The sequence below is a fragment of the Ranitomeya imitator genome, chromosome 3, assembly GCF_032444005.1.
Source record: "Ranitomeya imitator isolate aRanImi1 chromosome 3, aRanImi1.pri, whole genome shotgun sequence".
NCBI classification, from domain to species: Eukaryota; Metazoa; Chordata; class Amphibia; order Anura; family Dendrobatidae; genus Ranitomeya; species Ranitomeya imitator.
This window is the reverse complement of record NC_091284.1, coordinates 122,712,804-122,727,524: the sequence shown is the minus strand read 5'-3', so window position 1 is coordinate 122,727,524 and position 14,721 is coordinate 122,712,804. Positions and strand designations below refer to the sequence as shown.

At 44.1% G+C, this 14,721-nt stretch overlaps 1 protein-coding gene across 1 annotated transcript in view; it reads right to left on the bottom strand.

The window, feature by feature from the left end:
- Positions 1-14,721, bottom strand: part of DPH1 (diphthamide biosynthesis 1) — a 378,970-nt gene that overhangs the window by 13,080 nt on the left and 351,169 nt on the right. Inside the window, exons 8-9 of the mRNA XM_069761363.1 lie at positions 11,164-11,320; positions 1,667-1,767 (exon numbers count right to left, since the gene is read on the bottom strand). Coding sequence (XP_069617464.1) covers positions 1,667-1,767; positions 11,164-11,320 — 258 coding nt within the window. The remainder of the gene's footprint in view (positions 1-1,666; positions 1,768-11,163; positions 11,321-14,721) is intronic.

The window sequence follows — 14,721 nt, the reverse complement described above, 5'->3', positions numbered from 1 at the left end:
GGCAAGGATGGAGGAGACAGTGCAGATAGATTGATAGCAGAGACAGATGGATACAGACAGACAGATAGGCTGCACGACTGACAGACTTGTACAAAGAAATATTTAGATTTAGAACTGTAGATACATTTACCAACGGCACCTATATCTCTATACCCACAGTATCTACACCTAAATATTTTTGTATAAGTGACTATATGATATGGCTGGCCACAAGGACAGATGCACAGACTGCAGGACTGACAGACACTGTAGATAGCTGGGATAGAGAGAATCACAGAAAACTAAGTTACATCATCTCAAACATATTAAGGCAGTTAATAAACATAGGATTGTTGAACAATTGACATTCGATACATAGGTCTCTATCTATTCACAAGGATATAAGCAAGATAGATACAGACAGACTGATAAAGAAATACAGATAGATACGACAACATATGAGATGGAGACAGGGATCGATAGAGTCACACACAGTGACAGTGAACCCTCTCCAAAAGACCACCTGCGAGATGGTTGTATCACACACACTAGGCATGATGGCAATCTTCTTTCTTTGTTACGACCCCAGCCTAGATGACCGTTTCTATTACTTATGTTGATTGGTCACCTGTTGGTAGATATTGTGGTGACAAATACAGATAAAGAGATAGCTAGATAAACAGAGAGAGACACAGATAGATAGATAGATAGATAGATAGATAGATAGATAGATAGATAGATAGATAGATAGATAGAGAGAAATAGATTTGATGGATGGATGGATGGATGGACGGATGGATATATAGATATGTGATAGATATGTGATGGACGGATAGATAGATGTGCTATAGATAAATATGGGATAGATACATAGATGGAAAGATAGCTAGATAGATAGAGAGTAGACAGATGTGATGGATGGATATATAGATGTGTTATAAATACATGTGTTACAGATAGATATGTAATAGATAGATAGATAGATAAGATTTGATGGATATATAGATATGTTATAAATAGATACTTGTGCTACAGTTAGATATGTGATAGATAGATAGATAGATAGATAATAGATATATAGATAGATATGGAATAGATAGATAGATAGATAGATCGATCGATCGATAGATAGAGATAGATAGTGTGACGGACGGATTGATAGATGTGTTATAGATAGATAGATAGATAAGATTTGATGGATATATACATGTGTTATAGATAGATACTTGTGTTACAGTTAGATATGTGATAGATAGATAAATAGATAGAGATAGATAGATAGACAGACAGATAGACAGATTGATAGATGCGTTATAGATAGATATGAGACATGGGTGAAGGTCTTGGTAGGGAGGTTATTTGAACCCTTCTTAAAGTTAAATATCACTTTCATTAACCATTAAGTAACAGGCGTTGGGTATGATGAGTTGGGACAGTGACCTAAGTAGCTGTCCACTTTCGGGATCTTCTATATATGGAATTTATAATGACACGTTAGAAGAAGAGAAAGCGGATTGCCAACAGTTGCCATGATAATATGTATATAGAGATGTAGCCTTAAATATCAGGGTATTTCCAGTAGTGAAGTGGCAGTGCCAGGTCGCCACAATGCCCCCTCCTGGTTCCAGCCCACAGTGAGGGCTGCGCGTTGCGAGTGTGTGTTCACAGCTCCGCTCTCTGTACTCACGCTTCCACCTCTGGGAACAGCTTGAGTTTATTAGGGAAGATTTCCGACAGCAGAAGCCGCACGTAACGACAGCCGAGAGCCTGCAGACGTGACTCCAGGTGCTGCGATGAGAGAGAGCCACAGTGTGTTAGGCAGAAATAAGAACGCAGAGCATTTAGGGGTAAGGCAGCCGGCCAAGCCTTAGCCTTCAGTGAATAACCCTGCTAATTAAGTCAGGAGCTAGAGAATAACAAGATGACATGAAACATCTCTAAGTACACACAGAACTGCCGAGGAAATACTCAAAAGGGCTCGTGTGTGGGAATAGCCATCTATTTATACATGTATTACCTGAAGCCACAGACGGCAGAGCCCCCAGAGGGAGCGTGTAGTGAAAAACCGGAATATACACAATATACATCACACCGGTTCCACCTAGGGCTTTATGGGTTCCTTGGAAATTAGGCAGCATTTTCCCAGAAGGCAGCAATATGAAGCGTCCCTTTTTAGTGGAGACGTCTGTATACCACGGTCCGTGTACAGAGCGGCCGCAGGTCTCCTGACCAGAATTCCGCAGTCTCAATGAGCAGATATCAGGCTGTCACATTCGGGTCCGTACGCAGACCGAGATATATGGCTTTCGGACAAGGCTCTTCTGTTTGTTCTCTTTTTAGTTACAGATAAATGGAAAAATGGCAAAACCAGATAAGAGTCAGTGTGGCCCTACTGATCACTATGGGGCCCGTTTGGGTTCTGTTATGTATCAGTTATTAGAACGGAAGAAAACGTTCTGCATGATGCGATCTCGCTTCTCTTCTAAAAACTGACACGTAACAGAGCCCAGACAGCCCCCGTAATAATCACCGGGGGACCCTCCATCAGTTACACAATGGATTTATTCCTTTAAATTTATCTGTTCCTAAAAACGCAATGTCAAAACCGAAGTGTGAACTTTGCCTTACAACCTGCCTTCAAATCCTCGCCATGAGCACGATAAAAGCAGCAGCAATTCCTGGACAACATACGGCACAATTCATCCACTGATCTTTGGAGTTAGAAATGTCTACATGGCTTCCCTGGTAGTGGAGTCTCACTGCTAACGAGACCCGGAATTACAGAGATACACATTACATTCTGCTCACTTATCACTGCAACTTTCAACTACAGAAAGTCTGTAAGAAATGATCGGAAAATAAATTATTATTCAAAAGGGTGATAACCAAAATGTCCCAGAGTGCAGGACTTTCCAAAGCTGCGACCCATCAGCTGCAGCTAGGCAAGAGGAGGAACGGGCTATCCAACGTGGAGCGTATGCATGCAGACACTCATTTGCTTTTTGTTTTATTTTTCTCATGGAACTGGGACAGAAATAGATGACTATTGATAAAGATGTGATGAGATATTGATACAGACGACTTTTTTTTTTTTTATATATATACAGTGGGGCAAAAAAGTATTTAGTCAGTCAGCAATAGTGCAAGTTCCACCACTTAAAAAGATGAGAGGCGTCTGTAATTTACATCATAGGTAGACCTCAACTATGGGAGACAAACTGAGAAAAAAAAATCCAGAAAATCACATTGTCTGTTTTATTAACATTTTATTTGCATATTATGGTGGAAAATAAGTATTTGGTCAGAAACAAAATTTCATCTCAATACTTTGTAATATATTCTTTGTTGGCAATGACAGAGGTCAAACGTTTTCTGTAAGTCTTCACAAGGTTGCCACACACTGTTGTTGGTGTGTTGGCCCATTCCTCCATGCAGATCTCTTCTAGAGCAGTGATGTTTTTGGCTTTTCGCTTGGCAACACGGACTTTCAACTCCCTCCAAAGGTTTTCTATAGGATTGAGATCTGGAGATTGGCTAGGCCACTCCAGGACCTTGAAATGCTTCTTACGAAGCCACTCCTTCGTTGCCCTGGCAGTGTGCTTTGGATCATTGTCATGTTGAAAGACCCAGCCACGTTTCATCTTCAATGCCCTTGCTGATGGAAGGAGGTTTGCACTCAAAATCTCACGATACATGGCCCCATTCATTCTTTCATGTACCCGGATCAGTCGTCCTGGCCCCTTTGCAGAGAAACAGCCCCAAAGCATGATGTTTCCACCACCATGCTTTACAGTAGGTATGGTGTTTGATGGATGCAACTCAGTATTCTTTTTCCTCCAAACACGACAAGTTGTGTTTCTACCAAACAGTTCCAGTTTGGTTTCATCAGACCATAGGACATTCTCCCAAAACTCCTCTGGATCATCCAAATGCTCCCTAGCAAACTTCAGACGGGCCCGGACATGTACTGGCTTAAGCAGTGGGACACGTCTGGCACTGCAGGATCTGAGTCCATGGTGGCGTAGTGTGTTACTTATGGTAGGCCTTGTTACATTGGTCCCAGCTCTCTGCAGTTCATTCACTAGGTCCCCCCGCGTGGTTCTGGGATTTTTGCTCACCGTTCTTGTGATCATTCTGACCCCACGGGGTGGGATTTTGCGTGGAGCCCCAGATCGAGGGAGATTATCAGTGGTCTTGTATGTCTTCCATTTTCTAATTATTGCTCCCACTGTTGATTTCTTCACTCCAAGCTGGTTGGCTATTGCAGATTCAGTCTTCCCAGCCTGGTGCAGGGCTACAATTTTGTTTCTGGTGTCCTTTGACAGCTCTTTGGTCTTCACCATAGTGGAGTTTGGAGTCAGACTGTTTGAGGGTGTGCACAGGTGTCTTTTTATACTGATAATAAGTTTAAACAGGTGCCATTACTACAGGTAATGAGTGGAGGAAAGAGGAGACTCTTAAAGAAGAAGTTACAGGTCTGTGAGAGCCAGAAATCTTGATTGTTTGTTTCTGACCAAATGCTTATTTTCCACCATAATATGCAAAAAAAAAGATAAAAAAACAGACAATGTGATTTTCTGGATTTTTTTTTCTCAGTTTGTCTCCCATAGTTGAGGTCTACCTATGATGTAAATTACAGACGCCTCTCATCTTTTTAAGTGGTGGAACTTGCACTATTGCTGACTGACTAAATACTTTTTTGCCCCACTGTATATATATATATATATTTTTATATCTGGTCCAGTAAATGTTGCCATAAAGCAGAAATGATGGGATATCTAAACAAAGAACAAAAAGAAAAGACAGAAAGTCGGCAGAGCCAACTAGTCATACTTTACAGTACAGCATCCAAAAATGACATATTTAAACACTTTATAATACGCCTTAGTGGGTAGTTCAAAATTAGAAAAAAAAAATATATAAATCATAATAAAAAAAAAAAAAATTCCAAAGACAGCGCCACACGTCCTCTGGTTGTGTGTGGTATTGCACATTCACATTAATTGAGCTCAGCTGCAATACCAGATACAACCTGTGGACCTGTGAGGCGCTGTTTTTCTGTGTGTCACGCGAGATGAGCTATTTTCCTCTCTCATGAATCTCATACAGCACCTTCTGTCTGGCTGACTCCTCTAATGTCTTCTAAATGACAATGGGCAGCACAGTGGCGCAGTGGTTAGCACAGCAGCCTTGCAGCGCTGGAGTCCTGGGTTCTAATCCCACCCAGGACAACATCTGCAAAGAGTTTTTTGCGTGGGTTTCCTCCGGGTTCTCCGGTTTCCTCCCACATTCCAAAGACATACTGATAGGGAATTTAGATTGTGAGCTCCATCACAGACAGTGATGATAATGTGTGCAAACTGTAAAGCGCTGCAGAATATGTTAGCGCTATATAAAAATAAAGATTATTATTATTTATTAATGGAAGGGTTAAGGAAAGAAATAACCCAAACTGTCTGCAAGAATTCAAGTCGGGACTGTTCAAATGAACAGACAATTATATGCTGATGGTTCTATATACAGGGTCCATAATCCAGTGTTTGCAGTCAGTACTAGGTCACCAAAAGACCATTGAAGGGGTTGTTTAACATGGGAAAATGTGGCTGCTTTCTTCCAGAAATGGCTCCATAGCGGTCCATGGGTTGTTTGTAGTTTTGTGGTTCAGCTCCATCAAGGTTAAAAGCAATACCAGATGCAACGCACGGAACAGTGTGGTTTTCGGAAGTTATCAATCTTTAAAAATGTCTGGGGAAAGCAAGCAAAACAGCAACCGTGTTTTTGCAATGTGGGACAAGCCCTTTTCCCAAGTCACACTGTGGCCACCCTGTTTATTTCCAAGAATAGGTGCACACTATGCAAATACCTTTTCAAAAGTGAACAATAGAAATAAAAATATGCCTAATCTAAAGTATAGCTCTTAAAAATATAAAAAAAATATACGGTATGTTTTAATATATAGAGACGTTCAGAGACATTAAAGTCTTCCAGCATTTGGACATACCATTACCACAGCAGAATGGTAATTTAGCAATCCCAGTAGCAGTGGGAAAAATGTTTTTCTTAATGTATTTTTTCATTATAACAAAAAAATTATCATATTCCTTACACTAATTAAAATGCCAGCGTGGTGGCTCAGTGGTTAGCACTGTTGCTTTGTAGTGCTGGGGTTGTAAGGAGATGGACATATTCCCCACGTTTTCCCTGGAAGAACAAATGTAATGTGAATTGTTGATATGCGTTACTGATGATGGTAATATGTGTTAGTTGATGTTAGGGAAACTTAGCGTTAAGTTTAGCACTAGCCCAGAACCGGAGGGGATAAGCTGAAGGGACAGAAACAGTTTTCTGTCAGGACATCAGATAGGGTCCAGTGCCTGTAGAAGTAGCTCTAAGGTCTAGACAGTAGCAATGCCTCATGATACGGGTGTCAATAACATGAGACGAGACCGTGACAGAGGATAGCGAAATGCCAAAACTGAAAGGAAGAAGTAACCGAAAAATAGAGTGATCGACTGGAGATGGGTCCAGGGGAAGGACTCCTAGAGGTGCGGCCCATAGTTTATATCTCAGAAAGGCAACGGGCCAAGACAGACTAGAGAAAGTGAGACGAAGAGAGTGGCCCAGGTGGGAGTTCCACAATGTCAGGGACAAAGAAGATAAGTACCACTACCGACCATACTCGAAATATAATTAACTAGAGAGGAAAGGAGACACGGAAAAGTGAGTTGAGTAAAGGATTCTTGCTTGCTGTACTGTGGTACTGAGATGGGTTGTGGTGAAGTAGTAAGGAACAGTGAAGGTCGAGGACAAGAGAGTAAAGAACTGAAACGGTGTGTGAAAAATGCTACGTATTGTGAAGAAAACGTCAATCAAGATGTGTACCCGCTAATCCCCGCCAAGTAATAATTTTGTAAAAGCTTTATACTTGACTGGTAGTCTCCATCACTGAATTGTAAAACATCTGATCCTGATCAACCAAAGTCATCAGTAACAAGCAGCCTGCAAAGGCGTAATGTCCCCATAGCAGAAGTTCGCATGCCCAGCCAAGACCCCCACCTTCATGTAACATGCCGGGGCGCAAGAGATATTAATACCTTGCCCATGTCTACCTCCCTGTGACACATTACAGTGTTGTGGGATCAAATCCCACCAAGGACAACATCTGCAAGGAGTTTGTAGGTTCTCCCCGTGTTGGCGTGGGTTTCCTCCGGTTTCCTCCCACACTCCAAAGATATTCTGATAGGGAATGCAGATTGTCAGTCCCAATGGGGACAGTGATGATAATGTCTGCAAAGTGCTGTGGAGTTAATGGATCTATAAATGTGAGTAAAATAAATAATAATAAACAATAATAATAATAATAAACAAATACCTCAACATATTTACAACATCTTCAGTGAAAAAACAAAATGACAAAAAAAACAAAACTTTTTTCTATTAGACCACAGAAAAATAACACATCATGAAGGGGTTAATAATTTGCATTCTGCCGGTAAATAAAGCAAGTTTTGTCTATTGACCACCACACAGATGTCCATCATATTGACTGTATTGATTATACAAACACATGTTGCCGCGGGCACGTGGGCTGGCTCTGGAGTCAATCAGGCACCATTATGGTCTTTGTGCCGGGATGTGATTGTGGTGCCCGGTAAATAACTCTAATGACGGCACGGTGAAAAAATTAATTTCGATTAAAAAAAATAATAAGGTTGGTAACTTGAGCGCAAAGCCCGCCCTGCCAGTGTTGTTCCGCATAACTTTAGAGGGAAAGTCATTTGATTTTCGTCAGAGAGAGAATTGTATTTTAGCACATTTTTTATTTAGTTTCCCCTTCAGGCCTCTGCCAGACGTCCATTCACCTTGGTTTCCCTTTGTGTTAGTGTCGCCTGAGCTCACTTGAGTCTCTAGTACTAATGTTGTTAAGGGTTCACAGCCGCCGATGCACAACGCAGCAGACCTGACCGCCGGTGAGTAAGCAGTTAATGCAGATGGATCTTGTATGACTATTATTTTATACACATCAGACAGACAAGAGCGTATTTTATTAGAAAATGTGCATCTCTGTCTACCTGGGATGCGGGACAGGGTGAGGATGACAGATTATTTCTTACACAATGACTCCCTGTCAAACGTCCTCCCCTCCTACCTGAGCTGCTGCCGGAGACCCTGTCTTGATTCCCAGGCTGGAAGTTAATTAAGCCCCTCTGTTCTCCACACGGAATGGGAGTGGATGGATAAATAACCAACAATAACCATTCCAAGTTCATTTAATGAGAAGTGCAAATAATAATTGCGGTTCTGTAATTGCAGCCAATAGATTAATGAGGCCTGTCCTCTTTACACAGGATAGACAGAGGAATACTCATTAGCAGGAACGCGACAGGGTGCTGCTGGGAGCTAAAACAAAAGACCCCGGCAAAACACACAGACCTAATGATATTCCCCAAACAGAGGCACAGCTATTTCTCTACCACCCTCTACACCCTCCCAAACTACAGACATTATACTCACCACTCCAAGCTACACAGACGCTACACTCATCCCCAACCTATACAGATGCTATACTCACCTCCCCAACCTACCCAGACGCTATACTCACCCTCCAACTTACACAGACTCTACACTCACCTCCCCAACCTACAAATACTATACTAACCCGTCCCCAAACTACACAGACACTATATTCACCCATCCCCAAACTACAGACACTGTATTCAAACCCAACCTACAGAGGCTATACTCAGCTCTCCAACCTACACAGATACCATACTTACCAGTCCCCAAACCACACATACATACACTATACTCATCCCCTAACCTACACAGACACTATACTCACCCTAACCCACACAGACACTATACTCACCCCCTAACCTACCCAGACACTATACTCACCCCCTAACCTACCCAGACACTATACTCACACCCTAACCTACCCAGACACTATACTCACTCCTTAACCTACCGAGACACTAAACTCACCCCTAACCTACAGACACTGTACTCACCCCCTAACCTACACATACACTATACTCACCCCTAACCTACAGACACTATACTCACCCCTAACCTACACAGACACTATACTCACCCCCTAACCTACACAGACACTATACTCACCCCCTAACCTACACAGACACTATACTCACCCCCTAACCTACACAGACACTGTACTCACCCCTAACCTACACAGACACTATACTCACCCCTAACCTACACAGACACTATACTCACCCCCTAACTTACACAGACACTATACTCACCCCTAACCTACATAGACACTATACTCACCCCTAACCTACAGACACTATACTCACCCCTAACCTACAGACACTATACTCACCCCCTAACCTACACAGACACTATATTCACCCCCTAACCTACACAGACACTATACTCACCCCTTAACCTACACAGACACTATACTCACCCCCTAAACTACACAGACACTATACTCACCCCTAACCTACACAGACACTATACTCACCCCCTAACCTACACATACACTATAGTCACCCTCCAACTTACACAGACATTATACTCACCCCTCCCCAAACTACAGACAATATACTCACCCATCAACCTACAGAAACTATACTCACTCCTCAACCTACACAGACACTATACTCACCCCTCCCAAACTACACAGACAATACACTCACCCCATCCTACAGACACTAAGCTCACCCCCAAACTACACAGACAATATACTCACCCCCCAAACTACACAGACGCTACTCACCCCCAGCCTACACAAACTCTATACTCACCTCCCCATCCTACAGATACTATACTAACCTGTCCCCAAACCACAGACACTATACTCACCCATCCCCAAACTACAGACACTGTATTCAAATACAACCTAAAGACGCTATACTAACCTCTTCAACCTACACAGATACCATACTTACGAGTCCCCAAACTACACATACATACACTATACTCACCCCCTAACCTACAGACACTATACTCACCTCCTCAACCTACAGATACTATACTAACCCGACCCAAACTACATAGACATTATATTCACCCATCCCCAAACTACAGACACTGTATTCAAACCCAACCTACAGAGGCTATACTCAGCTCTCCAACCTACACAGATACCATACTTACCAGTCCCCAAACTACACATACATACACTATACTCACCCCCAATCCTACCCAGACACTATACTCACTCCCTAACCTACCCAGACACTATACTCACCCCCTAACCTACACATACACTATACTCACCCTCCAATTTACACAGACACTATACTCACCCCTCCCCGATCTACAGACACTATACTCACCCTCTTCCCAACCTACAGACACTATACTCACCCCTCCCCAAACTACACAGACAATACACTCACCCATCAACCTACACAGACTCTATACTCATAATATCATCATCTCCTGCCCAGATTAGTCCGAACCCTCTCATCGAACGCCACGCACAATAATGCTGAACACCTCGCCATCAACACAGCTCTCCACCCTCGTAGAACCCACAGCACGACACCAGCACAATAACACCTTCTACCCCTCCGCTGCCTGGTGCACCCAATCATCCCCGACACTCTGATAGAGGCATACACGCCGAGCAAAGACTAATTAAAATGGGCGCATGTGTCCAGTTTAATGATCTGCATGGGGGACTAGGAAAAAGAAAAAACACAGGGGGAGGGGAGGGTGAAATGGCCCACCGCTCCTGATTTGCAAAGAAAAAATGTAAATGAGAAGAGGAGAAAAAAAAATTCCTTGCTGAGATTAACAAGGACTAATAATGTATCTCTCTGGAGGAGGGGAGGTGGATGCATGGAAGCGGATTATGTTCATGTTGAGAAAAAGAGGAGGAGAGGATACACAAGTGATGATCCGTCCCTGCAAGAAGCTTTTAACCGCTAGGCAGTTATTGAGGTCTGGGGAACAACGTGATGTCCTCTGCTCTGGCAGTGAAAGGGTTAAAAAAAAGTATTTTAAGATCACTTGTTCTCCAACTTCAGTCATCATCACATACTTCAGTGTCAAATCCTCCAGCGATTTTTAATTAATGAGAAACCACATTTAAAAAAGATGAATACTGAGCATCTTAAAGAGGCAAAGACAGGTGTGTGCATAATGACTGGATGAATAATGAAGGAGAGACGTAACTGATTAATAGCAGAGAACCAGGAAAGTTGTTACCTCCAGTATTTTGGGGGATCCTTGCCTCCCCAATGTACCAAGAATTAGGCCCCATGTTTTCGCTCCAGTAGCAGATGAAATGGCATCACCTCGATTTTTTTGCATGGTGCTGTGATCGTAGTATTCCCGTGAAAAAATCTTACTATACGGATCATACCTGTGAAAAACCATACATAGAAAAGCTTAACATTAAGTGATGAGCGAGTATACTCGTTGCTCGGGTTTTCCCGAGCACGCTCGGGTGGTCTCCGAGTATTTGTTAGTGATCGGAGATTTAGTTTTCTTCACGGCAGCTGAATGATTTACAGCTATTAGCCAGGCTGAGTACAGGCTGAGGGGTTGCCTGATTGCTAGGGAATCCCCACATATAATCAAGCTGGCTAATAGCTGTGAATCATCCAGCTGTGGCAATAAAAACTAAATCTCCGAGCAGTCATAAATACTTGGAGACCACCCGAGCAACGAGTACATTCGCTCATCACTACTTATCATATATAATCTACTATATAATTGTCTAAGGGTCACTTCCGTCTTTCTGTCACAGATATTCATTGGTCGCGGCCTCTGTCTGTCAAGGAAATCCAAGTCGCTGATTGGTCGCGGAAAAAAAGCCACGACCAATCAGCGCCGGGCACAGTCCGGAAGAAAATGGCCGCTCCTTACTCCCCGCAGTCACTGCCCGGCGCCCGCATACTCCCCTCCAGCCACCGCTAACACAAGGTTAATGCCGGCGGTAACGGACCGCGCTATGCCGCGGGTAACGCACTCCGTTACCGCCGCTATTAACCCTGTGTGTTCTCAACTTTTTACTATTGATACTGCCTATGCGGCATCAATAGTAAAAAATCTAATGTTAAAAATAATAACAAAACAAAAAACCTGCTATAGTCACCCTCCGTTGTCCACAGAAACGGCCGCCATCTTCCGTTCCCGGCGATGCATTGCGAAATTACCCAGAAGACTTAGCGGCCTCGTAAGACCGCTAAGTCATCTGGGTAATTTCGCAATGCATCCTGGGAACGGAAGATGGCGGCAGCCGCGCGCTCATCGCCTGCACCAGATCCAAAGGTGAGTATGTTAGAACTACAATGGGCCCTCGGATCCGAAGGTGAGTAAGGTATGTTTATTTTTTAACCTGTGACATACGTGGCTGGGCAATATACTACGTGACTGGGCAATATACTACGTGGCTGGGCAATATGCTACGTGGCTGGGGAATATACTACCTCACTGGGCAATATACTACGTCACTGGGCAATATACTACGTCGCTGTGCAATATACTACGTGGCTGGGCAATATACTACGTACCTCTGTGCTGTATACTACGTGGCTGTGCAATATACTACGTGGCTCTGTGCTATATACTACGTCACTGTGCAATGTACTACGTGGCTGGGCAATATACTACGTGACTGGGCAATATACTACGTGGGCTGTGCAATATGCTACGTGACTGGGCAATATACTACGTCACTGGGCACTATACTACGTGACTGAGCAATATACTACGTCACTGGGCAATATACTACGTGGCTGGGCAATATACTACGTGGCTCTGTGCTGTATACTACGTCGCTGTGAAATATACTACATCACTGGGCAATGTACTACGTAGCTGGGCAATATACTATGTGGCTGGCCAATATACTACGTCACTGGGCAATATACTACGTGGCTGCGCAATATACTACGTGGTTGGGCAATATACTACGTGGCTGGGCAATATACTATGTGGCTGGGCAATATACTACGTGACTGGGCAATATACTACGTGACTGGGCAATATACTACGTGGCTGGGCAATATACTACGTGGACATGCACATTCTAGAATACCCGATGCGTCAGAATCGGGCCACCATCTAGTAGTTATATAATAATCATACCTGTAACGGGGTCTACTGTGCTGTAGTACCTCTTTCAGCACCCCCCGTGTTTCAGGAGGTCCACTCTGCTTTTGCTGGATTCTGAATGAAGGACGCTGGCTGGAATTCCTTGATTACGTGAGAGCATATAAAAGCTATATTTCCAGTCTAAAAGAACACACTTTATTCACAGCATACAGAATATATAACACAGATACACAGGGCAGGCCAATAGAAAAAGCAGGCCAGACACACATTACAATAGCCGCAGGGGGCCGGAGCCTGCTGATATTTACTGTGGGAATTACAAAGGTGGGGGAGGACAGAAGGGGGATATCGTGTCCTCTCTGCCCAGGGGCGCAGCCTGTGGACTGATGCATTTCACATGGAACCTTTTATACATAATATATACTGCATAACATATTCTTCGTGCTTTCTGTAACACGGCTCCCCTTTTCAGCGACGCGATCGGCATACACAGTCTGATCCTTAACAGATCGGTTTGGGGATGACCGAAGTTTATGGGGCTGGTACAAGTTCCGTTTGTCGACTGGAGACCCGATTAAGCCAGACTAGGGGATTATGGTCCGTTAGGAGGGAAAACTTTCGTCCATACAAATATGGTTGTAACTTTTTGAGTGCCCATAATATTGCCAGGCACTCCTTCTCGATGGCCGCATAGCTCACTTCACGGGGCAGTAGTTTCCAACTCAGGTAAGCTACCGGGTGTTCTTGGCCGTCCGGCCCGACTTGGCCCAGTACTGCCCCCAATCCAAACATAGAAGCGTCTGCGTGAACAAGGAAACGTTTAGTTGGATCGGGTGCGGCCAATACAGGGGTATTGGTGAGGGCGTCCTTTAGCTGGCAGAAGGCTTCCTCACACTCTGGGGTCCAGGTTACCTGGCGGGGTTGGTTCTCACGGGTCAGATCAGTGAGGGGCTTGGCCACGCTGCTGTAATTGGGAACGAATTTCCTGTAATACCCCGCTGTCCCTAGAAACACCATGACCTGGGTTTTAGTGCGTGGGGTGGGCCATTTGGCTATGGCCTCAATCTTGGCTGGTTCTGGTCTCTGTTTCCCACTTCCCACCCAATGCCCTAAATACTGAACCTCTGCTTTGCCCACGTGACACTTGTTTGGGTTCAGGGTGATTCCAGCCTTGTGGATCCTGTCTAATACTGTCTCTAGGTGATTTAGAGGCTCTTCCCATGTCGCGCTGTAGATGGCGATGTCATCTAGGTAGGCACACGCATAGTCCTGGAGACCATCCAGAAGCCGGTCAGCCAGCCTCTGGAAGGTCACGGGGGCAGTCTTCATCCCGAATGGCATAACTCGAAACTGGAATAAGCCAAACAGGGTGACAAATGCCAACTTGGGAATAGCATCAGGACTAAGGGGAATCTGCCAGTAGCCTTTGCATAGATCGATGGTGGTCAAATACTTTGCCCCCGTCAGCCGCTCTAACAAGTCATCCACACGCAGCATGGGATACGCATCCGTCACTGTTTTCTCATTGAGCTTACGATAGTCTACACAAAACCGTGTAGCCCCATCCTTCTTGGGCACTAACACTACGGGGGATGCCCAGGGACTATCCGACTCTTCAATTACCCCTAAACGCAACATCTCTTGTATCTCTTGTCGCATCCCTTCTCGTACAGACTCAGGGACGCGGAAGGGGGGTTGTCACAG